Source organism: Ischnura elegans, chromosome 1, assembly GCF_921293095.1.
Source record: "Ischnura elegans chromosome 1, ioIscEleg1.1, whole genome shotgun sequence".
In the NCBI taxonomy this organism is placed as follows: Eukaryota; Metazoa; Arthropoda; class Insecta; order Odonata; family Coenagrionidae; genus Ischnura; species Ischnura elegans.
In genome coordinates, this window is record NC_060246.1 from 89,272,196 (window position 1) to 89,299,528 (window position 27,333).

The 27,333-nt window shown below is 38.6% G+C and overlaps 1 protein-coding gene across 1 annotated transcript in view; it reads right to left on the minus strand.

Moving 5' to 3' along the window:
* Positions 1–4,522: 4,522 nt before the first annotated feature.
* LOC124165588 (aminopeptidase N-like) overlaps positions 4,523–27,333 on the minus strand; it is a 45,088-nt gene continuing 22,277 nt past the window's right edge. Inside the window, exons 10-15 of the mRNA XM_046543050.1 lie at positions 25,052–25,329; positions 19,985–20,172; positions 16,224–16,391; positions 15,673–15,816; positions 10,905–10,980; positions 4,523–5,101 (exon numbers count right to left, since the gene is read on the minus strand). Of these exons, the coding sequence (XP_046399006.1) occupies positions 4,883–5,101; positions 10,905–10,980; positions 15,673–15,816; positions 16,224–16,391; positions 19,985–20,172; positions 25,052–25,329 (1,073 nt within the window). The 3' untranslated portion in view covers positions 4,523–4,882. The remainder of the gene's footprint in view (positions 5,102–10,904; positions 10,981–15,672; positions 15,817–16,223; positions 16,392–19,984; positions 20,173–25,051; positions 25,330–27,333) is intronic.

A 27,333-nucleotide genomic window follows, 5' to 3' on the forward strand; every position in this document is an offset into this window, starting at 1 on the left:
TTCTTTTAGTGGCCGTGCGTTATGATTGGCTGAAAGGCTATGACAGCGATGGTTTCAGCGATGGAAAAAAATAAACCTTCCGAGTGCTGGAAAAAGGGATCGAGCTTAACATCCCTGGAGCCTTCACGATCATATGAAAGGATCATTTTTCCGCCATCTATGTAATGATCACTATCGATCTTTAGAGACACACATAAAGAGCGGGTCATACTAGCTTTATTATTCAATGTACTAATTGAAATTATTTTACGAAGCAAATAAGCTGTATTGTGAATCAATTCTCTCCTGCATAAATTATGCAAACTTTTGGCATATATTTTAACAAAACTTAGCGTTTGGAATAATATCACATTCGGGCTGCTGTTCAGGGGTGGTCTAGCCGGGTCGGCTGGCCGACGATGGCCGAGGGCCCCGAGCTCAGGGCGCCCACACAACGCTCGCGTCTATCGTGAAGCTTATTCGAAAGGTGTGGTAAAAGAATACTCATATTACTTGAACCAAAGTTTTTGTGCAACTATAAAATTCTAGGTTTTCATTAATTTTCTTTATTTATAAAATACTCAGTGTAAACAAAGCCATATAAAAATATTAAACTTTTCTCTTTTGAAAGGGTTATTCGCAAAGCTTATTTTAGACTTTTTTTGTTTTTATATTATTGAATTTTATAAGCTGTGAAATTCTCACTTTTGCAACATTTTTTCCGGAAAAATTGGCATTTTTATTAACTTTTATCTAGTTTTTAAGATCCAGAAATGCGTCGATTACCATTTCTGGGCATCCGATAGCCTAAAATTTTCCATAGTATCCCCAGCCGAGGGCCCCCATCAACCTATACAACCCATACTACTGTTCACGACTTTCTCCGCTTGCTATGAATTTCGTCATACTTATTGATGTATGTATTTGAGATAAATGAGATAGAAAACATAACGAATTCAGCAAATAGAAGTATGTTTGCCCTTAGCAAACTGCCAATATCAAAAAGTTTATCCATCAGAACCGAAGTTAGAATTTATAAAATCATAATAAGACCTATCCTTATATATGGCGCTGAATCATGGGTTCTCGACAAAAGAACGGAAAAGAAGTTGATTGCCTTAGAAAATAAAGTGTTAATGAAAGTTTTTGGACCAGCAAGAGAAAATGGTCCCTGGATAATGAAACACAACAGGAAAATCAGGGACCTTTTCAACTCGCCAGACGTAGTAGTTGAAGCTAAGAGCCGCATTTTGCGATGGGCAGGGTACATAATACGAAGAGGACATGAGGCCCTTGAAAAACAAGTCTGGGCAAAAAACCATGATGGAGGACGACCTACAGGAAGATCGAGAAAAAGGCGGAAGGATGAGGTGCTGATTGACATGGGGAAAATGGGAGTCAGTGAGGCGGATGCAGAAGTTAGAAAGAGTTGGAAGCAGACAGTTGGCGAGGCTGAATAACATTTAGGGCAGTGGCGTAACTAAAGGAGACTGATGAGGGGATAGGTCCCCCCCTCTAAAGCCTTGGAGAATTAAAAAAATATGTAAAACTATTATTTAGTTATGACATATAATAACTGCATCTCTTTAAATTTAAATCTTTTGAGCCAAAATGATGTGAGAGGTATTTCCAGGTTTCATTTGTCAAAAATTATCCCTGACCCCTCGTTGCCAAGGGGGGGATGGGGTTGTCGCCACTCCAGGCCATTCCATCTCCCCCCTTAAGCTTTTTTACTAATTACGCCACTGATTTAGGGTGTAAATGGCCATGGGAGTGAATGAGTCAACGAACATGACATAATAAGGAAAATTGTTTATAAGTAACGGATTTTTGCATGAAGGTAAGTTAATGAGCATGTATTTGAATTTCCCCAGGTAATATTCGCTACAGGTTATGTGCATAGGTATAGTTGAGGCACCGTTTTGTCCTTGACGGAGCTGGGGTAGATACGGAGTGCCGGCCGACCCATGGCCGCCGCGGCGGTGATCGGTCGGATGCTCCTCGACGAGTTGAATGGCCCCAGTTGGAGTTACGTTTACCCGCTTTGGCAATAGGCTCGAATTTCGGCTTTCCGTCTTGTACTCCCTCTCCACTCCGAACTTCCTTCTCCTTCACGTAGTGCATGAGTTGGTGTTCAATAGCCCTCTTTGCGGTGTTGTGGGGTATTATGGTCAGAGGGCGAGGCTACTGATCTAAGTCACCCGTATTTATATCCCGGTTGAAGCCTTCGGAGGTTGCCTCGCAGGAATTTTGGAATATGGCTCTCCTCATTTCCCTAACGTGTTATATTAACTCACCCGTTGATTAGTACGTTGTGAGCTCTACCCTCACCTTTACAGATCTAACTTCCGGTTTAATCATTGAGTGAAAGAGTGGGCCAGCAAGCCTGATGGGCGCTCATGGGTTGCAAAACTCCTAAAGTTTTTGGTGCACACGGTTTTACAATCATGACTCATGGGACCACTTGTGTTTGATTTTTGTGACTTAGTCTGAGGTGAGCTTTACCCTCACCTATCCAAATCAACCCCATTATTGAATCCCTGAGTGAGTGGGTGTTCTTTGTGCATGCCGCCAAGGCAGAAGGTTGAATAGGCATGCAAGAAAGGCTGAGAGGGAGGTGAAGCATTCGGTAGAGCATGGGGAAGCAATGAATTGGTGGTGTGTCCCTCAGTGTGGATTGTCTGGTGTTGGGTGAGTTGTGTTTTTTTTTCAATCTTCTCCTATTACACACTTCACACTTTCTCCCCATACTCACATTTGCTGTGCTGAAGCCACAAAGGAAATACATACAACATCTCTCATTGGCTTTTGCACAAAGATGCAAAAGCCAATGAGATGTGCAATGAGAGATTTTTGCAAAATTAAAATGGCATAAACCTAGACCAGGATATTATGGGTGTGATTGGATGACTACAACAGTAGCCTTTGTTTTCAAGCCCTTTACTTCCTTTGTAATAATAATTTCCATTGATTATTAACGAAAGAGAAGTATCAGGATTTATTTAGTCTTTTTGTTAGTGTATACTCTTTTTTCCTTTTCTATTTACATGTAAAACAGAATTTCGTAGAATCAATGTTGGCCTTTGGTTTTTTGCATAGCCATCATGCATATATTTCCTCTGAATTTGAAGCTTTGATTTGAGCACATGTATAATTTCAAGCTCTTGGCTAGGAGAAGTCGCATTACCAGAGTTGACTCATGAGGGGAAATGATCCCCATAGTCAACCACTCCAAGATATAACTCCCTTCATAAAAATATTTCTCATAATATTGATATAATAGTACCTAGGTATATATATAATGCAGTAATACTCCAGCTTCAAATTAACAAGTGCTCTGAATGCAGTGCTTAATTTCAGCTGGAATGTACGAGAATGGCATTCTACTACCTATCAGGGCAAGGGCGTTCCCAGGATCAAAACTAGGGGGAAGGGAAGCCATGGTTGTTCAATGTTGTAACGTTGTTGTAGGTAAGATTTAAGCATGGAAAAGGCAAATGAAATCAACATTTTAAGGAAACTCTAACAGTTCTTTATTAAATTTTAAAATTATTTGATCGAAAAATTATTATTTTCCTTAAAGACATTTGCAATTTTTGCTTCAAGGAGGGGGGGCAGCTGTGGGTACGCCCAGGTATAAGGGAAAATTGAGTTGATCCAAAGTAGTCGTCATTTTTTTATACTTTGTAAAACATGATTCCTACTTGTAAATTCAATAACAAGTTTAAGAAATCGGCAATTTTAGGGGGGGTGTTGGCTTTCATTTGAAAATTGTGTGTGGATTAAATGTGTGCATATGCATTCCAGTACCTTGAATTGATTCTGCAGTCCCTCAAAAAATCAAAATCTTTCAATTTTCCAAATAATTACTTTAATATATTTTTATTTCTCCTGAGCATCGAGAGGGTTTACATCCCAAATAACCCCTCTTCATTACACCCATGGCTATCAGGGCCAGGCCCTGGTGCTGCCCAGGCCCTGTGTTCCTGGCCACTACGGGTGTTGCAAGGAATTAAGTCTAGGGTTTTTTTTAGGCACAACCAATACTGGGGGTGTGGTATACCACCAGGGTAAATGGGAGGTGCGGGGGCCCTCCACCAGAAATTTTTAAGATAAAAGGTTCAAAATGGTGATTTTTACGGCTCTCTGAGGTAGTTACAATGTTTGCACCATTAATATTTCCCATCATCAATCTTCTCATTTCATGTCATTACTGATACCTTATTACCTATAAATTAGTACCCTTCTGGAAATATACCAATGTTTTAGTATGCAGCTGCAGTCTATTCTTTCCAGGGTAGATAAGAGCGTTTAGAAACTGTGTTACAGTGAAGCATAGCAGAGGTGGGGGGGGGGGGACCAGGTTATGTGCCTGCCCCCCCCCCAGGTACTTACAGAATAGACAAAATTTTTAAAACTGCTATCACTACGTTTGTTTTGTGTATTACAGAGCCTCTATCATATAATTTCACATAAACAATTTGCATATTAAAATAAATAGAATATTAAATACAGTAATTGTTGTATCTTTTTTTGAAATCTCAAGTATGAGAAGCTTGTTTGCTCGTCACGCCTTTGTGCCCCCACACCACCAGGAAAAAATCCTTTATCCACCCTAGATACATACGTAGTGTATTAAGGAGGTAGCAAATGTTTAAGCACTATATTATGCAATAAAATACTGATTGTATGATCAAAACATTTCTATTTTAGTGTTGAATACCTAGATATATGGAATTGGAACCGACTCAAGGAAAACTGCTTGAGTAATAATTGTTAGGAAAATATATTTTCACCGCTAAAATGTTCTCCCCAAATTTTAAACAGACCACAGATAATTTTGGGAAAATTTCCACAGAAGAAAAACAATATGGAGAGTCTTATTCTAACACTCTTCTCTTTTTCAATAAAACTGATGGATGAGGATGCTCAGCAAAGCAATCACTATAACACTAGCTTGGTGGGTAGTTGACGCACTGACATGATACTTTTCTTTCAGCCAGTCTTCAACCGTTTGCCCATAAGTTGTCACCCATTTTAGATTGCTTTCGATATTCTTTTTAGACTTGCTGATGGTAGATTGATCTATTTGTTGCAGGTTATTTCCAAAAAAGATAGACATCTGCAAAGAAAAAAGCACTTATATAATACAGGCATGCACAGAAAGTAATCTTTAGTGGCAATTAATTGCTCTTCTGAATATCAAAAACCATTTATTCAATAAATGTGTTCTATGATATAGGTACTCATGAGGTCATTTACCGTTTTTCTCTGCATATAGAGCCCCCCTAATTTTGAAGCTTCAACTTTAGGAAAAAATTTAATATGTACATGGTTAGGAATATAGTCCCCATTACTTTAACCATGGGCATTTTTGAAAAAAAGTGGGTGGCAAAAAAAAAAATGCTGTGTGTACTTCAAACCTGCATTTTGAATGATGGTGAATCCATTACTTACCAAGTAAAAAAACTTCTCCTGGAATGTGGATAAACCCATAAATAATATAGTGGTAGCCTGTTTTGCCTGGTATGCTAAAGAATACAGGCCTTTATTTTGCAAAATTGCAGGTTTGCAATTAAAAATTTATAAAAAATCCTAATATGCATTTTCAGAAACATCATTTTTTTTTGTTTGCTCTCAATACTCAGAGACTTTCAACATGGCCACTGGTAGCCTGATGCATCCATCTTTCGCTCGTCTGTCTTTCAGTGCTTTTTTTTGTTGCATCACTACTGTGGTTCAATATTTCTGTGCAAGTTTGTGCTCTTTCGTGTCATGATCACTCCCTTGTTGTATTTCCTCAAGATCCTCTAGTGATATTCAGTTATCGGAGATATCTCTTTTTCCGCCTTCTCATCATGTGGTTTCTCCCGATGTGGCCTTCCTAGCCCGAGAGGTTCACGGTCCGGGTTCCGGTGAGAGCCTGAGCCCTTCGGAGTAAAACTCCCGCGCTACCCTCACGCTGGAATGGTCATACTCCTCATTGTGTTACTCTCAGGGGATGTCAGTCTTAACCCTGGCCCTTCTCGTATCCCTCAAGTACACCTTTATTATCAAAATGTGAGAAGCATCAAGACCAAACTTGACGACTGTGACACAGACGCCCATGAGCTCTCCCAATTTGATATATGTAATTGCCCTTTCTGAAACCTGGCTAAAGCCCTCAGTCGCTGATGCTGAATTATCCTTTGTGAACTCCCACAATATCTATCGCCGAGATTGACCGTCAAGAGGAGGAGGAGTGCTCCTTGCTGTCGACAATCTCTATCCATCAAAATGCCGCCTGGACCTGGAAACGGACTGTGAGATTATATGGATTGAGGTGTCACTAGTCTCAGGTGAACACTCTAAGGCATGTAAAATCTATGTTGGTTGCTTTTACCATCCCCCTAACAGTGACATTACTATTCTGGAACATTGTCTAGATTCTGTGTTCAGAGCTATAAACCTAGGTCCTGTAATTCTGGTTGGTGATTTTAATCTTTCAATTCGATGGAACAATCCAACAAGCGGCTGTCCAACCAATGCTCATGACGACTTCTTTCTACAACATTTTGTAAATGCTCGTGGCCTTCCTCAATACTGCCTACACGGAACTCGAAATGCAGCAACGCTGGACTTACTTCTTGCGACCATTGCTCCTGCGGCAGTCACCCCCGGGCAAAATATTTTCGACTCCGATCACGAGTCCCTCGATGCAGTTTTCCTCGTCCAACGTTCCAAGAAGCACCCCACCCCGCCCCCTAAGCCTTTCCCTGCTTGGTTGAAGGCATGTTGGGACGACATAAATCGCTGCCTCGACCTCATACCCTGGGGTATCCTTACTTCTATGTCTCCGGAAGAAGGTGTGGACTTTCTTTACTCTATCCTTGAGAGTGCAGTCAAAGATTTTGTGCCCATTGTGAAACCTAAGTCAAAAAAATTCCCCCCTTGGTTCAAAGCAGATACCATTCGCTCACTTGGAAACAAGAATCAAGCTTGGTATCCATACAAATCTTTCCCGAACGAGGAAACTCAAACTATATGCACTAACCTTTGTCGCTCTTCCAAAACGCTAATTCGCCATGATCACAAGGAGTATGTATAAAGCATGTGTTCATCCATCTCTTCCAACCCAAGAAAATTCTGGTCCCTTGTGAACAGTCACCGAAAGTCTCCACACATCCCCCTTAACGTGACCTATAACAATCTCGAGGCTGGGGGCCCCGATAGACCAAACTTATTCAATAAATTCTTTACAGATTGCTTAGCTCCTTCATCTACTCTCTCTAATAAAATTGATCACTTCCCCACGCCAATTTGTGACCTTTGTCTATCTAACATTATCACAGATCCCAGAGAAGTATTTGAGTATCTCAGCAAAGTCCCTCTCCATCCTGCCCCTGATCCCGATGGTTTGAGCCTCAAACTAATTAGACACTGCGCCTCCTCCCTCTCTCTTCCATTGAGCCTGCTACTGAACCGTTGCTTTTCCCCCGGCACCTTCCCCTCCCAGTGGAAAATTGCCACCATCATAAAAATGGCCCTAAAGATGAAGTCTCAAACTGCCGCCCAATATCGTTACTTCCGATACTATCTTCAGTTTGTGAAAGGATTATTCTCAACAGGCTCTACTACTTCACTTCTCCTTTTTTATCAAATAATCAGTATGGTTTCCTTCCGGGATGCTTCTGCCTGACCAACTTAGCTCTTTTTCAGCATCATGCAGTCGTTTCCATCTCCAATAAAGCTCAACTTGATGCAATATTCTTAGATTTCTCTAAGCCTTCGACTCTCTAGACCACTCTCTTCTCCTTCACAAACTCTATCATCACTTTAACCTGCATGGAAATTTTGTAAATCTAGTAGACTCTTTCCTCAACAATAGATTCCAGCGTGTAATACTTCCTGGCTGCTCATCCCAATGGTTACCCACAACATCCGGAGTACCTCAGGGAAGTTCTCTCGGACCATATTTATTTAAGCTTTTCGTTGACGATCTGGTCTCCCTTGTACATTCCTCTCAAGCCCATACCCTTTTTTACGCTGATGACTGAAAAATTTTGAAGCAAATTAACAATGTCGCAGACTGCCATAACCTACAGGATGCATTGAACAAGGTTTCAGAGTGGTGCAACACCTGGAAACTCCGCCTAAGCGCTAATAAATGCAACATAATTTCCATTTAGCTAAAAAAGTCCCCTTATGATTTCAGGTACAGTTTAAACTCCCTTTCCCTTAGATGAGTATCCACCATCAAAGACTTAGGTGTTTTAATGGATCAAAAGTTAAATTACTGTGAGCATATTACAAAAATGAAAAACAAAGGTTTGCCTCTCCTTGGCCTCCTCTACCGCTTCCCAGAAATTGCAGACCCGATAGCATTACGCGCATATTTTTCAACTATTGTCATTCCCGTTATAATGTATTGCTCCCCCATTTGGACAATCTCAGCCCAATCCAATATTTTGGCTCTTAAAAGTGTGACAAATTTTTTCACTAATATAGTTGAGTGCAGAGCCCCTCATCTTCGTAATATGTCCGCTGATACTGTTTTGCACACTCTCTCTATATCTAATATTCCAAATTTAATCCTCAAATCCGATTTAAAACTAATACATAGCATTCTAAACTCTTCCATAGACTGTCCCGATCTCGTCTCCAATCTAAACTTTAAAGTTCCATGCAGACCCACTCGAACGCATTTGCTCCTTCATGTGCCCATTCCCAGATTGTCACTAACCAAACGTTCCATCATCTCCCGCCTCTCTTCTCTCATAAATTCCCTTCCAGATCACTTTGACCCATTCTCCTTTCCAAACCACTCCTTTACAAACTGCGCTCTTTTCTACCTTAATAGAAACTCTTAAGGTCAATAAATTTACTTTCAATGTATTGTGATTTATTTAAATTTATTATGTTTGATTGTGTTTGTACTTTTAAGTTTACCATACTGTGCCACTATAAATGGCAAACTATGTATGCTGTATGTGGACAATTTGATAAATAAATAAATACTTCCGGGTATGTTAAGGCATGACAGATGGTCACATAATAGTCACAAAAGCTACATGAAGCTCACAAAATAAAAGGTGGGAGTTTTTAAAACCCGGCCGATGGATCACCCTTGGGACCTTGGGATAAGCCCTTGGCACTCTTTGCATATACCTACCCTGGGCCAATGGATTGGCCCGCTGACACTATAAGGGTTAAGTCAATTACTGTTGGATTTTCTGGGTTGATAGGGAATGTAATGCTCTTGCCATTGGCAGATTAAGGTCATGGTTTTTTGGAAAGTGGTTCATTACTTTCAGTGCTGTCAAAATAAGTACCTGGGACGAGTCTGTCTCACACTCTTAAAGCTAATCTTCAAATTAAATTCATTAAGTGAATTTATAATGATTTCCTCTTCATGATGAAATCAGAAATCAATCAATATAGCTACATCTGTAGTGTTACTAAGAGGAGGAAATAATCAGAAGTCAATGATAACTTATGGTTCCAGTGCACTACGTCTGGTCCATAATTGACAAGGTATTTTCAAGATGGCTCGTGAAACTAGGTCTTAAGAGTGCACTTCTTTGGAAAGTCAAAGTTGCCTAGGTATGTTCTGTGGCATTAGGTTTGTAGGTAATGAAAGGAATGTGCAAAATTTACTGCATGAATATTGCTCACAATCCTTTATCCTTACTTTTTTCCCTTCTCGAACTGAAAATGACAAATTTTTAAATGGAATGGGTGCAAATAAAAAAAGGCAAAGAAAAGTGATGGATATAAATAAGTAATGCCCTTGGCAGGAGTGGATTAAGGTCAATGTTGTAGTAGGAAATGGTTCATCACCTTCAGTGGCACCATGGTGGTAAGCAATATCTTTCAGAAATATTCTATCTAAGAATCTGATCTGTTTAGACCTTTATCAATTGTTTTAAAAAATCTTTAAGTTGGAGAAATAAAAATTTTCATTTGAGAGCCACATTTAAGAATGCAGTCTTTTTTACTCTTTCCTAAAAACATTTTTCCTAAAATCTTCCCCTCCACCCCAACCTCAAACTGTCACCAGCATTGCCTTTTGTCATTACTAAGTGTCCTTTTTTCTTTGTTATTGTAGTCCTTTGTTATCAAATGCATTCAAAATCAAGTAAACTTGATGAAGGGCACGTTTGAAAATGTCCACAAGATGGCGCAAAAATGATGGCACGTTAACTAATGTAAGATTGTGCTGATAAGGTTGCATGTACAATTTTTGGAAAAGTTTAAGTAGGATCATGGTATATTTTAGACCCTAGAAAGCACCCTCCCTGGCTATATGTGTGGTGGAGCATTCAGCTTGAAGCATCACCACCAGGGATGTGAACGTATGGTGCCACCTGGCCGAGGTCGTTGCCCTGGGACCCTGAGGTCCCTGTTGATGCCTCCAGGGTACCTGGAGCCTAGCACCAGGAAGGCTCCATGAGAGAGAGACGCCAAATAGCAAAGGGAGAAAGGACTTAATCCCACATGAGACCATTAGAGCATTGAGGGACTGATAATTGAATTGAATGATCGTAGGCTTTCCCGGCATATAGAATTGTGGAAGGTTACTCGGTATTTCCACCGGGTCAGATTCTCCAACTCCATCTTGGCCAACGTTTCGATGGGCGAGTTGTCCATCGTCTTCAGGGCATCGTCTTATGCCCTGAAGACGATGGACAACTCGCCCATCGAAACGTCGGCCGAGATAGAGTTGGGGAACCTGACCTGGTGGAAATCCCTAGTAACCTTCCACAATGATAATTGTATTGCTTGCCATATAATAAACATGGCCCTATTTACTTTTGTTTACTTCGTTGAAGCACAGTTAAGTGCCGCATATTCCAACCCCTGCATGCGGATTTCTCAGACAGGCATCTTATGGCTTGAAAATTTCCTTACAGAAATTATTTCTCTAGGGTTTGAATGATTCTCACCGTATTGGCATCTTCAGATTTAACTACTCTGCTAGATAATCCCACGAGGATCTTCATTGCATTGTTTGCTCCACATCTGAAAAGGTGAAGATTACATTTTGAAATTTATCATAAATTTTCTGGTCAAACAAGGATAATGAAAGAAAAAAAGATTCTTATCTCTTCATGATTCCTACGTAAAAAATAATAACTTGTAGTGTTAATATATTTCAATAAGATCAAGTCACTGATACATGTATAGGCTTTCAGTTTTTGCCTAAAAAATGTATCACAAGGTGCTGATATATTGGCGCCATTAAAAAAATGCATTCTAATATTGCCTATAAAAAATGTATAAATTACCATTTTACTATTCAAATATGTTTCTTTACTAAAAAAGTAGCATGTTCTGAAGGATAAGGTAACATTCATCATTATCATCATCCTATTTCAAGAAATAGCTTTGCAAAAAAAATTTTAAAAACTGAAATTTAAAAAGACTTGAGCTTTCTAGGCGTGAAAAAGGAAATTGCTGTGAGCTTGATGGGGTTAATGTATGGTTATCCACTCCTTCATGGCTGGGAGGATTGCCCCCCCTGAATTGAATGACTTAATATTTCAAAAATTGACCCAATCACCTCCCTCACGAAACTGTTTCACTCAAGTAACATTTTTGGTTGGCCCTCTGTTGGCAGATGGTGGGACACAGCGGTTGGCCCATGGTATGATTTGGCCACCTCGCCAACCGTATCCCAACCAACGATTCCCCAACGATGGGCCAACAGAGCATTACAGTCGGGCCTTCGTATTCCCAACCCAAGGCCAACAAATCTCCAACGATATACCGTTGGCCCTTTTACATTCTGCCATCCGTTTCCCAACAAAAGCTATATTTTACTGGCATTTCTCATTTTTATAGAATGAAAGTTAAATTAATTTACTTTCTCACTTGATACGATACCGGTAGATAGAATCTTTACCTTTAACTCCCTATAAATCAAAATGAAATTAAATACATTAACAATCAATGCTATGGGACAAAGTAAGGTTACAGTGGTTAAAAGTGGAAAACAAAAATCAATATCAGTTCAGAAGGTCCCCAGCTTTTATTTTCACAAATTAGGACAATTTTTATTAGGACAAAATTAGGAAAATTTCATCAGCACCTTTCTATATTACAATTTGGCACACACAAAAACTGTCCATCTTCTTCATAGGGCAATGGAACACACTTAGATAAAATCTGGGTGGACTGAAATTTGCATCCAGGTACTAATTTTTTTACTACAAATATACCAATGGTACCACTTCTAAGAGGTAATTCAAAGAAATCCTCCTTGTCACACTGCAAGATGTACACCCCTGAGTTATTTGATTCAATTGCCTTCACAATTCCTATTCTCTGGTCTTCGGTAACGAAATTTTTAAGTTTAGTCCATTTTACTTAATTGGATCAGTTATAAATTAATTAATCCTAACACAATGCTAGATTACTTATAGCATAGTGTTAGGATTAATCAAATATCCCCCAGAAAGCCGTAAAACTCGCCATTTTGAACCATTGTTCTTAAAACTTTCCTGGAGGACGACCCTGCAACTCCTGCTTTCCCTGGCGGGTATGCAATACTCCCACACTCCTAAGTATTACTTGCGCCTAAACCCCCCCCCCCCCCCCATTGGAAAATTCTTATAAGAAAATTTCTTATCAGAAATTGGACATATTTCTTATGAGAAATATGTCCAATAATTTGTTCTTACATAAGAAAATTTCTTATAAAATTTTTCTATAAGAAAATTTCTTACAACTATCAGTTACAAAATGTTATTAATAAGAAATTTTCTGATGGAAATATTTATTATAAATATCATATCAACATGCTTAAAACACTTACGCAAACTTCTATAAAAAGCTACATAAGATATACATCCCTACTGAGAGTACAAAGTTAGCGTTATACCTAATTCAATCCAAATGTAGATGCCTATATCTGGTATACAGCAAACCTAATGATTTCCCACGAACCAAATGTAGATGTCTATCATTGGTGTACATCAAAAAGGACACTCAAGCTCTGCAAAGGTCACCTGACTGGCCAGACAAGGCGATATACCATAGAGGTCTTTCAGGGCATGGGTTCTGTATAGGGTTAACGTCCTCACATGCTAAAAGAAACTAAAATCAATGAAACCAACGATAGCCTAAAATGATGGACTGATAATTGAATACGACTTTGGCAATCACTACGCAATGAAAGATACAGGAATCACAATATGGAATATGATTTAACCTGGAAAATTAAAGAAGCAAATGAAATAAAATTCAAGTTCGACTGGGGATAGGTACTTCAAGAAATTATATGGGAAGGAAAAGTAAAATTTGATAAATCAAATGCATATGAGCAATGTTTATTTAAGATACCAGAGAGATGAGATCTCTACATGCAGATTTGGATAGATAATGAAAGAAATAAACAAAGCAAAATGGAATTTGATGCCATTGTGGAGAAAAGGATATGTAGAATATGGCTAACAATGAGTGCAAGATTTAGGGATATTAATAGGAGTCACAGAAACACTGATTGAGTATAATAGTTGATGTATTTTCCATAAAATAATAACTGTGCAGATGTTATTTAGGTTTACTCATATAAATTCAATCTCATTCTCTTCAGAGAGGTCTACATCACTCACTTTGTCCATTGAAACACTGTTTTCATTAAAACTTCCACTGATACTAGATATGCCACAATCTGAAAACAATATACATATCGATCTATCTAAATTAATGATGAAAAGTTTAAAATTCCACGAAACTATCTGTTTAAGGTAACATGATTTTAGGAATGCCAGTTTTGTAAGACTTACCAAATGAGGTCAATGACTTATTTTTGTTAGAAGCACTCGACTTATTTTATTTAACTGCTATCACAAAGACATAGTGAATGATTAACATATAAAAGCAATCCCTAACAACCAAACAAGTTTTGGTTGTTAGATTGCTAGGGAACCATGTGAACCGTATCCTGCAACGTATGCAATCGTACTATAATGTTATGATGTCCCAACGGTGGCCCAATGATAATCCATTTCGTAGGGCCATCGTTGGGGATTTCCGTTGGGCCAACAGCATAAACCCTTTCGTTGGGCCGACGAACAATATCTGCGTTGGGCCAACAGTGGAATTTGGTAGGCATATCCACCCACAATGAGCCAACCGTGACTACGGTTCCCCAACCGAGGCCCAACGGTCAATGTTACTTGGATATGTCTCCAGCTTATTATTTGTAGTGGTCGCGACCATAGGCAGATTTCATATGGGGGAACATAACCCCCCCAGATGCTTAAAAAATAGACAAGATTTTTGTTACGGCTATCATTATGTTTGTTTTATTTTGAGTATTAGGGAGCCTCAGTAGTTTGATTTAATATAAGTGACTTTTACACCAAAATGAAGAGAATATATAGTAATCATTGTATTCTATAGTAATCATTGTATTTTGTTTTTAATCTCAAATATGAGAATTTTTATTTATTAAAATTAATTAATAATAATTACCTAATTAATGATATTTCAAATTTTTTGAATTAATTAATTTTAGGAATCCAAAATTAAACCTTTAGTGCCCCCAATTATAATTATATTGTAAACATTACCTCCAGAGGTTGTATTTCTACGCAGTAGGGCACCTATAACCTAATTGTTTTCTTAAGGTTTCTGGCAATGATGCATTTATGGCATTTCTTTTGATTCTGCCTTTAGAAATTAGGAATTATCTAACAAGGAAGGAATTCTTCTTTAATATATGTATTCTATTTCTGACTGCTGCTTGCAATCGCTGTCACCAGGAAAAACGTTTCCTATGAGTTGGAGACCAGCTTCACTATACATATTCAAGTACATAACTTTCAAATTTATTTTATCCACCTCAGCATGTTTTTCATTTCTTTCAGTGATAGTGCGATACTCTATTGGTCATAAAATGTGTGAAAAACATTTGGATAATTGGCATATTGCAGTTTTTATTCCAGTATTTACCATCATCAATATATGCTTACATGTATGTGAATATGCTCACTCTTGATAGAAAAAAATAATTGCTAAAGTCATCCTGAAATTTCAAGAGTTATTGCCAAAAATTCTGTTGGAAAATATTCACCAATTTTAGAAATAGTACAGCATTATATGATAGCTACTGGTAACTTAGGCAACTATTTCATGTCTATAAATTTGCTCCAAGAGAAAATTGGAAAATAAGGAATTAACTTCCTATTTTTTTTTAGATTTTTAAAAACTGTACATTTAAATTGACTACTGACAAAATTGTGTAATTAATATAAATATTTGATCCAAACACTAAATTAAATATTCTGGATTAGTCGCAGTTTTATTTCACTCTTTATTCTATTTTGCTACCTTGAATTCAGAGAGTTTGGGCATACAAATAAGATATTTTTGAATGCATACTATAATATGCAATAAATACTGCTGTGATAATAAACTTTACGAAATGCTATTTGGTAATTTCCTATTTTACCTTTATTAGTACTACAATTAGCTATATTCTATGATGAAAAAAGGTTAGCCCTAAAATAGACCTTCATTGACTGATACATATCTGTAGTTATTGGTACTCTTATTATGGGAGTCAATGTTATCTCTTTAATTATTCTCATCCATTCAATTAGCCTTGGATATAACTGTGCCATAAGGACAGCTGTCATCGTAGACACATTTAATTGAGCTGTAAAAGCATTTTTATTTTCATTGAGGCAAGTGTTGGTTACTTACGTTCTTTTTATATCGCTGAATCTTTTAGTCACAAAATTTAAAGCCACAGGAAAGCCTCGTGCCCTGCTGTATACATCTTTGAAGACTGTTACTCGATCTTGAAGCCTAATTTTTGAATTTTCTTTGACTGTTTCTTCCAAATATCTGAAAAAAGTCATTTAGTGGATTAACATGCATTATTGTACCTTGTTGAGAGAGAGAGAGTTATTATCTAAGTGTGCTGAACCTATGCAGAGACAGGATAATATGAATTTTAGCATCATTTGCAGAGGGATTACAGGATTGCATACCAATTGATTGAGTTACATGTGTGCAAGCTTCTAAATTTTGGCCATTTGAGAATTGAAATGAATAAATGTATAGGAATATGGCTATGGTATGGCCCATTATTGCCTAATACCTACTTCACATGATTTGAAACACTTAATAGTCCAACCTCTGCATCCAATGTATCATGCATCTTCAGGTTAGTCATAATTGTCATAGTTCCAAAAGAGACTGCAGAATATAACCAAAAATTGTTCTCCACCATTCACATAGCTGTGTCATACCCATTGAGTAAGTCTTTGTCTCCACTGCATGCCAAAGCCTTCATAATTCGCACCCTTTCCGCTGCTACGGTCGTGTTGTCATATGCTGCCCATAGGAAATTGAATGCTTCCTTGCCGCCCGATACGACTCCGTAACAGTAAACTGCATCTCTCAGGTTAGCTGGAATCCTGAACATAAAATACCAATGTTAAAATGACATAAAGAGGACATTTGAAATGCTCACATAAATCTCTAAAATAACCTGTCGTTGCAACCCTTTCAAAAAAGCATCAGGTTCTCTTTTATCTTCTAGCATGTTTATTTTTTTTATTTTATTATGTAGACTTTTTACTTAGAGAGGGTATGTAGTAAATAAATAAACTAATGAAATCTTAGAATTTTATAGACACAAAATAACTCTGGTTCAAGTAATGTGAGTCTTTTTTAATAACACCTTTCATATACATTTCACCATGACAGACGCAAGCGTTGTGGGGGCCTCCTAAGGTCGTGGCCCTTGACTGCTGACCCACAGTGGCGGCTGGTGGTAATTTATCCAGGGTGTGCATTAGAGCAGATATAGGCTGATTTACTAATATTATGTTAATAATAATCCATGAGTATCATATTTCGTCGAGAATACGTAAGAAAGAGAATACGTAGCATGCAAGACATACCACTGGTACATTCTACACTTAAAACTGCATGAACAGAAGTAATATGAGCATGCTGTAAGTCGCCATGGCCCTCTCGTCGTCGTCACCCGGGGTTTGATAGGGAAAATCGCACAAAAGAAGGGAAGAACTCATGTCGGGAACAATCACTCTTCATTCTTACTTCAGTCATGTACACACGGCAGCTGCCCCATAGAGCCGCCATCCTTCTCTCGTCAGCATTTCTGCTATTGGGTCGGGTTTACGGCAAGATCCCGTTCTTGCCTTATGTTGTAGGGGGTTGGGTGGTTGGGAATGACGAAACAAGAAGGAGGAGGAAATGCTGACATTAGAGAGGAAAGGAAATGAAGCAAGGAATATGGCAGGTGCCTCTTAAAATGCTTATGAAAACAATTATCCTAACCATGCCTTTACAAGTGACGGTAGGTAAAATTCATTCTCCTTTGCTTCTTCTCAGCAAACTTGTCTATCACCTTGTCATTGAAACCTTCTATACCATCCTGGAGCTTTTTTCAATTGACAATATTGCCAAAGCAGTGAGCCTATCCTCATCCATCTGGCTACATAAGGATGCTTTCACACGTTTGAGGTTTGAAAAACTCCTCTCTGCTTCACTAGTTGTCATCAGCATTGTCGCAAGAATTTTCAGAAGTCTAGTTGTTTCACTGAATGTGTTTTGAATGTTATTGTCAACGATGAATCCTAGAGGGGCAACGAAAATGGAGACTTTCTGGAAGTCCTCATGCATGTAAATTATTTCAAGCTCAGTGCGCAGACGAACTTGTTCTATGAATGGGTATTATGAATCATGCAAATACTTTCCTGGGAATGCGGGGTTGAATTTCGGGAAAATTTCGTAAGAGAAGAGGACCGATGCCATAAGATAGCCGTAAAAGAGAATCGCTCCTTAGCCTGACCGATTGTTACATTACACACCTCTTTTGCCGCTAGGTTTCTTGACATGAAAGTGACCTCACATCTTCTCTTCTTTTGTTTTGTCTTTGAATTTATTGCAAATAGTTTCAATGCTCTCCCTGACATCCATTACTGTGGATTTGAAATTCTTAATGCCTGCATTTGCTGACACTGACAATGAGTCCATTAATTTTCTTTGTAGCTGATCGTAGAGTATACTCATATGTGGCATTACTCTATGGAAGACTTTTAGCCAAAACAACAACTGGCTGTTCAATCCCAAGGCATAATCCTCTTGCTTGAGCAATAGCAATATGTACTTTGTTTACTGCAATTTTCAGTCTTCTCCAAACATTCCAGCAATGAATCTTTGAATGCATAAACTGTTTCAATTAACCTCGACTTAAAATTCCATCTCACATTTGACACGCCAGGAATTTGCTTTCCAACAACTTCACCTAGACTTTCACCTATTCCAATTGAGTTTTAGAAATATTGATACTATTCCCAATGCAGTATGGAAGGCACACCAGCAAATTGCGTCTAGAAGAACACAATGGAAAGAGTTTTTAGGATGAAGTTCAAATGAATGCCGCTAAATGGCACTGGATACATTGACGGACCCATGACAGGCTAGGATCCTGGGTGCAGGTAGTGTAGTTGGTAGCCACACCACCTGCGAGTTACTCACCAAATATGCGTGGGGTGGGGGGTTGGAGGGCACAAGGGTCCAATTGGCAAACTGTGTTCTCATATTTGACATTAAAAACAACATAAACCAATTATGGTTCAAAATGTACCCCCTTGTGTCTCCCCTCAGTCTGTCTATGGCTACCAGATATTACCTGAGAATTGCCTTCAGTTATTGAGAGAAGTTTCAACAGTAAAAAGGGAATTTTCATAATCTCAGAGTAAAAGAAAGGAAATAAGGCATGTTTATGGATATTTTTTGACTCTTCAGCACCAAAATATAGGTGTATGCATCTGGTTGCTCATACTTAAATATACGGTAATTTTCAAACACCGAAGGGATGATGTGTATTTTACATGCTACTGAACACACCCGACTTACGCTGCCTGCACCATAAACTGTTTCGCGCCGAGAAAAATCAAAAAAAAATTATGAATGGTTCCACAATTTACTAATGAATGAAAGAAAATGTGGGCATGAAGCCATTACACGTACTGTAATAAAGCAAAGCATGAGGAATAATATTCTCATAGCATGATGATACATGCATGAGAATTATTTATGAAACAGGATCCCCAGTCTGCATTCTTGTATGTATTTGCATGTATTTGCTAAATACGAGGAAGAAAGAATGTCACAGGCATAAGAAGAGGAGAGTTTCTTAAGGAGAAACAAGGGAGGGGCAGTCACGTAGCAAGAAGTTTTTCTTGGAGATGGGGAGTGGTATGATGGTGTGCAGGATGTTCACTCTGATCTTCGGCTGTGAATTCAAACGCATTGTAAAACCATGTTCCTACATATTTAATTTAGTTAGCAATATATATTTTGCTTGCATGATACTGAAATTTAAATCCATATTTAGTTATTGGCAGATATTACAAAATGCAATGATGTCGAAAAATAGAATTTAAGAGGATAGATACCGCAGAGCTAGTGTCTTCCTCATTAGGTGTATCCTGGGTAGGCAGTAGGCACCTGAGGGAAAACTTTTGGGGGAAGCTGAAGTGGACTGTGTGCTAAGCAGTGGCGAATACAGATTGGGGTTCGGGGGGCTCGTGCCCCCCTCTTGCGGGGACACCCACATTGCCAAATATAGCTGAACCACAACTGTAAATTTTCATATCGTAAGATGGCATTGTTTTGTATATGTGTACAATAACTTTCATTACAAATTTCTTAAACTTTGCATGTGACTTGATTATTTTTTATTATGATAAAAGTAAAGGTAACTCAAGATATCTTTTGTGCCACCCTCCTTGAGTTTTCTTTGTATCCGCTACAGGTGCCAAGAGAGAAGTGAAAAATAGGTTGCATGTACTTAAATACATAGTTGAATGAAAGTAAGAAAGAGTAGTGACTGATCCAGGCTTATTTTTAAATATTTTAACAAGTATGGGTAGTGCACCGGTAAATGTACATTCTCACGGAAATGATTACAGAAAATTCCTGGAAAATTTTCCAAATCAACTGCCATGATTTTAAAATAACAAAAGGTACTTACTTGTTTATTTTAGTGGTATTCCAATGACTAAATTGAGTGTATGCCTCCATGACGCAATCATCAACATTATATTTGCAAGCTCTTGGCAGCATCATGGAACGGCTCATTAGGTTCACGTGGTCATCGGCAGATGACTCATTGAATTTCAATTTTTTGTAATTGGCTGTCATTAGGCTTTCCATGTATTTCTGTAGAAATAAAAATAGCACATCTTCTGAGTACAGTGGATAAAGTAAGGATTTTAAATAACTTATGGCTAGAATAAAATATTTACAAAAAATATTAGAATATTCTGCCATTGCAGCTGTTGAAAATAGTGAGATAACTTTTGCATTCATATTTTTATTCAGAAAACATTTGTATTTCGGGTCTTCAAACAAAATTATTGGATTCAGGTTTGAGTTTGAAAACACCTGAACAGTTTCATTGATCCTACTACAGGGAATGGGTCTGCATTATGCCACTCTTTTTGCAGAGGCAACACATTTTTGTGAACTTAATTAAACACAACAATTGGCTATTCACAGGCTACTGCCATCAATACAAGAATGTCATTGTGGTTTAATTTATTTGCATACTGTCAATTCTTTTCCTTGCAGGAAGACAGCATATCACCTCAATTAACACAAGTTATCAGATTACTAACAGGCAATACCAGATCCAAGATCGGGATAGGGACAAGCGGCGGGGGGGGAAGGGGGGGGGGGCAAGGTGAGGGGACTGGGGGGTAACCTTGCAGCAGTAGAGCGGGTAATAACATGGGCATACCCAGCGAGGGTCAGCTGCCCTCCCCAGAAGCAAAATTCGCAAAAGTCTTTAAGCAAAATCAGCACTGAATTGAAACGAAAGTATTCAACAAATTTTCTTTAAACCCACGAGAAATGATATGTATCAGTATAAGATATGCAGCTAAAATAAAACTATTTTTTCAAGGAAATAATCTCATAAACTAATGTCACAACTTAGTTTGCCCCCCCCACCCCCTAGACCATGGCTTGCTGCCCCCCCCCCCCCCCTTAGTTATGATCCTGGGTATGCCCTTGGGTCGGAACAAAATTACCATTTTTATCTAGCAAAAATTGGATATCTAATCGGAATATTGGATACATCCTAATCCTTCTCTGGATCTGCCACAGCTGACAAGTATGAATTTTGCTTGAAAAAGTTGTTAAATACCATTAGTATTCAGTGTGACAAACTTATATCTCATTAGGTCAGGCAAGTAGCGATTAATTTGCTTCTGAGAGAGCTTTGGTGTTAATTGTGTTTCTCTTGGTGATTTTTTATCAATTCCCATGCATCGGAGTACCATAAATTTCATTGACTTTGCCATAAATTTTGTTTATATAGCGGTGAAATATATAATCATTCCTGGCCATTCATATGATATAGTCATACCGATATGGTCGTTGTTATTTTATTTCCTCAGGATTTCTTTTTACCAAATCTACCCGATTTATCGAAAAAATTCAACTTTATGGCTATTATGCCATTGAATTTTGAGCAAATTTTGTATCTGAGACCCTCAAACATGTCCACAAGTTCAGATTAGGAGATAATAACAAGACCTTGATAGGAATTTAGAGGGTAAGTCCACCGAGGCTCGGTGTATCCTGAATGCAGGGGCGGTATGGGGTGTTTGGGGGCCCTCTACTGGGCTCGTAATAGGGCCATTACCGGAGATAAGGGGTTCCTCTTTTGGAAAATTAAGGAAATTGCATATTCAGAAATGGATTCTGACGCTATTCTGGCTCCAAGAAACCAGATACAAATTAGTGAAAAATAGCAATTCCATTAGAAGAATACAATGAAAAGTGAGAATTTCAGAGGTTATGAAATTTAATAATGTATTATGGTTCCATTATCTATGATTTTGTGAAATTTTTCAACGGACACTTTTATTTTATATTTTATATTATCTTCTTATATTGAGTACGTATACAATGCAAAGCAATTGATGAAAACATAGAATTTTATAATTGCAAAATAAAATTTGGTTCAAGTAATCTGACTCTTTTTTTTTATTACATCTTTCTTATCCGCTTCACGATAGACGCGAGCGTTGTGGGCCCCCCCTGAGCTCGAGGCCCTCGGCGGTTTCCGACCAGCCCCACAGGCCAGACCCACTTGTCCAAGTGGATGTATCGCGGGCAGTTGCCAATAAAAGAAAAATTTCGGGGCGGAGGATGAATCCTCCCAGTTCCCCTCCCCCCCCCCCCCCATTGGCCACGTGCCTTGATCAGGACGGCCCGTCAGTATCCACCATTTCCCCGCGATATTTTTGTCGCAGTTCGTTATTAATTCAGATTCACGATCCCAGTGACGCATCTTTCCACGTCCTGCCATAAACCATGGGTGATTTCAAATTCTGTGAGTGTTAATAATAGGTAGAAATTATTCTGTGGAGATAATAAAAAAATCGGGACTTGGGAAAATCACGGAAAAAATACGTAATTTGCGGCAAATCTTATACAGTTTTGGGCCGTTAAAACGATGCCTTTTCTATATTTAACGTTTCGGATATAATTCACTGTATTTTTTATCAAACTATGTAATAAATCTAAGCTACTAGGCTCTAGTTACCCTAGTAACTAGGGTTTTTCTTCGGGCCCGGTTCGCATTTCGCAGTTGTAAGTGCAAAACTTGAAGTGGTGTCATGGTGCCGGACGCGCCGGAATGCCGTTCCGGAACTGGTTAACAAAAGACATAATTGTCAAATAAAACTTTTATCAATTTTTTTGCCTCAAAATTTCTAATTTATACATTCCTAACCGAAACAAAATAAATATTAATAAAATGTAAATAATGACTTCTAATAAAAAAAACACACAGATTAATATTTCACTTATAAAGAAAATTAAGTTGTGCGTTCCGGCACTGCTAATTTTACCATGACATCACTGAAGTTTGCATGAAAATAGCCAAAGCCATTCGTTTCATCATCGTGAAAATTGGATAATAGTGTGTGTTACTGATTGGGAAATAAAAGGTGCCCGAATATCGGCATGAACTGGCGCTTATTCCGTTTTAAGCGTTAAGAAAAATATTAAAAATTTGGTTCTACATTTGAAATCTGCATGCTGTGAAAAGAGTGAGAATTATAAATGGAGACATTTTTTTCCGTATACCCGTGGTGTTTGTCGGCAAATTTTATTTTAAGTGAAAATAATTCAAAGTAATTTCATAAATCTCGCCTTTCTTCACTCTTACAAATAAAGTCAAGAGCGACAGTAAAGGTCACTTGTGAATGACCCACCATATTCATGCTTTAAATGAAGATAAAGAAGTGAAATTGATGTACACAGTCTATAGTCTGTCCAAACAGAGAAGACGGGTATGAGATTAAGGCACCGCTCGAGAGTCCCAACTATATCCGGGGTGCGGTTGACCGCGTGAGCTATAATGAGCCACGAATCCTGAAAAATCACCAGATGATAGGAAGCGTAGTTTGTAATTTTTAATCACAGCTTTGATTTTTACGTGTGATTCCATGAAAAATGAGAATTGTATTTTGCTTTAGCTCGAGCGTCACAGTAAGTGTTACATAACTAATTGACATAACTCCGTCGTGAAGAAAGATTTTGTGCTCTCCCGGCGAATAGACTTAGTGAAGAGTTCTCGGGATCGCTACCGGGTCAGGAACTCCATATCTGCCGACGTTTCGATGTCCGACTCGGTCATCGTCCTCAGGGCTGTGAATGTCGGGTGAGAATTTTGACTTGCTTATGTACAGTCACTCTGGTGGTCAGGTGACTGCTGATTGGCTGTCGTCAGCGGCATGCTCTGATAGGCTGGTGTGATGGTTTTGCCTAGCCTTTTGTATAGTCTAGAGCACAGGTTTCCAAGTGCTGCTCAAAGCATATCCGGAATCTCTATTGATGGTATTATTGGCCAGTTTAATTTCAATAGACTCTTTGATGAGTCGATCCCAACTCCGTCGTGTTGGTCATTTTTCATGAAATCATCCGTAGAAATCAAAACTATCATAAAAAATCACGAATTACGCTCACTATTTTCTGGTATTTTTCAGGATTCGTGGCTCATTATAGCTCACGCGGTAGACCGGACCACGGCTATTGTTTGACGGACGGCAGGTACGTGGCTTTTCTAAGGCTCTGGAGCGGTGCCTCGATCTCTTACCCGCCTTCCCTGTTTGGACAGACTATAATAAAATTATGGTTGTTATCTGACCACCACTATTCATCGTCGATCTTCCTGTTTTCTGCGAGCTTGCCCATTAATTATATTTTTTAGATATTCGCATTGTTATAATTACCTCCCTCCTCACCACTTTTTCTGCCTCAATATTATACTTTAGGTTGGCCATCACCTCTCATCTCCCCTTTTCCTCCCAAACTTACCAAACTCCCTTTTTCGCATCTTCAGCAGTACCTGAGTGCAGTTTTGAATCCTGAATATTTTTTTAAATAACGGCTAAACTCAGGGGCAGTCTGGGGTGATTTGGAGCCCTCGGCTGGAGCTCCCCCCATTACCGAGGGATTCGAGGGTCCTCCCCGGAAAAATTTTAGGGAATTGCATCCCCGAAAATGGATTTTGACACTATTCTGGCTCTCGCGAAAAAAACAGGAAAAAATTAATGAAAATAACAATTTCGTAATAAGTTTTTTAAAAGGTGACAATAAGCCACAGTTTATAAAATGTAATAATGCATTATGGTTCTTTTATCTATTTGGCGAATTTTTTCTTCTACACTGCATTGAAATCAGAAAAAAAACCTCTGAAAAAACCTTATCGAATAACCCTATCAAAAAAGTCTCAGGCTGTCTTTCATCTTCTGACAGCTTTATATTCTTCATTTTTCATATTATACTTTTACACCTATTATATTGTAAATAATGCAAATTTATGAAAACATAGAATCATTTAATTCCATAAAACTTTGGCTCAAGTAATCAGTCTTTTTTATTACCCCTGTCACGCAAGCGTTGTGGGTGCCCCAAAAACTAGGGGCCCCTCGGCGATTGCCGACCAGCCGACCTGGTCAGACCGCCCCTGGCTAAACTCTTAGAAAACAAGAAGATATATCGTATTTGCTCCCTGTCGTACCTGGAAATGAGGATACGACTCCGTTCCTGCGAGCAGCATATCCAGGAAATCGAACAGATTGTACGCAGAATACCAGGGGATGAAATCCGTTTCTTGGGACATGTACTGACTCAGGGTAAGTGCAGATGTGTAGTTGATGTAACCTCCTCTGGCCAGGCTGAGGGCATCATCCAGAAGCTTACCTCTGTTCACGGGATGTATTAAAGTGAAATTTTTGCCCTTCAGGAAATTGGTTATGAGTTTCCAGTTTTTGTCGTCGTAATTGACCCTGTAATATCCTGAAATTAAATTAAATATTAAATATAGAGACCAGGAAAAGGGTAAATAAAACTCATTTAATATCATTGCCGTATGTTTTCGACGAGTTAAGTCAGTTCATTCAAGGATAACTCGTGGGTTAGCCATCATCGTACTTTCAGAATCACGAAATGTGCAGAATTTAACGGAGATAGATATCATTTGCCTTTACCAGAATTCGAACCCTGATCTCTCGATTTGGGATCAGCTGTTCTAGCATTTGAACTACATATTTCACAGTGATATTCAGGTGCAGCTGGCTTAATGAAGTTTCGTTAGTTGCTATTCCGAGGTTTTTCCTCAAAAAGATGTCTACATTGGACGCATTATCGCTCTAGCTCATCGCTTATGCCTTAGGTCTGTAGCGCCATTTGCATAAACGCGCTGCCTTACAGGACGGAATGTCTGGTAGCATAAACCATCTTGAACTCAGTAGTTTACAAACAAAAGCAGTGAGGGAAAAGGCACTCAAGTGGAAGAACAGCTGCCGCGATCTCGGTACATCCGGGTTCGCATCACAGCAAAGGCAAACGAGTTTTCCTCCGCGGAATTTTCGCACACTTCAGTAAAGTTAGGTGTACGTAGAATATTATTCAACAATTTTATCTTTGTATTTTAATTATTCATTGTAAAATCTTCCAAAATGGTTGGCACATTAAGATATGATATCATTTTTGATTTTTTCCCGGCGAACAATTGCAGTGAAATTTTCTCGGGTTTTACACCAGGTCAGGTCCTCCATTTCTCCTTCCAACGTTTCGACGGACATGGGACCACCTCTTAAAATACGAGGGGAGTGGTAGCCAATCATGAGACGCTGAACCGCCCTCACCCACAGAATTCTGTATATATATCCCGAGGCTTTGAGGATTTGGTATTGGATTCCTTAATCCCTGATGACGATGGGCGAGTTGTGCGTCGAAACGTTGGAAGGAGAAATGGAGGACCTGACCCGGTGTGAGACCCGAGAAAACGTCACTGCACATAAAGGTATGGTTTCTCTAGTAGTGGGCCCTGCTCGCTCTCATAACGGCCAGGGCATTACCCTCTCCAGTAACGCAGCGAGGGGGGCTTTTGTATGACAAACTCCCAGAGTTCAGAGCAATTTTTAAGTTAAATCCATTTCACTTACTGTAACAATATTACTTAAAGAATGGTATTAGGATTAATCAAGTATTCCTCAGAAAGCCGTAAAACTCGCCATTTGAACCATTTATCTTAAAAATTTTCTGGTGGAGGCCCCCCGCAACTCCCACTTAGCATGGAATTTTAAATTGTGATTGCACGCAAAAATAAATTAGTCTTATTACAAGCTCCATTTTTTCCTTATATTGTGGAGTTTTTATTTAAGCCAGACCTGTGTTATATTTTGAACGTTTTCCTTAAAAAAATAACATTGATATTTGGTTTACACATAACTTAATTTTACATATAATTAAAAAAAATATTCTTTGTATTTATAGGGCATTTATATTTGCCATAAGTATGTGCAGTTTCTCATCTGGATTAGAGTAAATCACTCTGCGTGAAATATTTAAGTTTTGGCATCAAATATGCCATTGAGTATCCCCGATTATTTTGAGACATTAAGCCTTTTGTATGACAGAGGCTTGATTTTATATAATGAAATTACTCATTGAAATAAAAAATTCTACCATTTATCGTGAAAATATGCTCGATTATGATGGTCTCACTTAGGAGGATATGACCTATACTCTGCCGATGTTATATTTCGGATTGATCACCCCTGACTGCTTTGTCAGGGTAAATGTAAACAAATACAGGCATCCCCCGAGTTACGTATGCCTCGACTTAAGTAAATCCATACTTGCGTAAGCGATAACCGTATTTCAAATGATTACGTTAATTTTCGAATGCGAGCGTGAAGAAGTAGATATTCGCTCGTACAATCTATGGTAGAAAAAATATCGAATAGTGATCAAGTTTTTTACGTGCTAAAAATAACAAAGTGACCCATTTTTGTC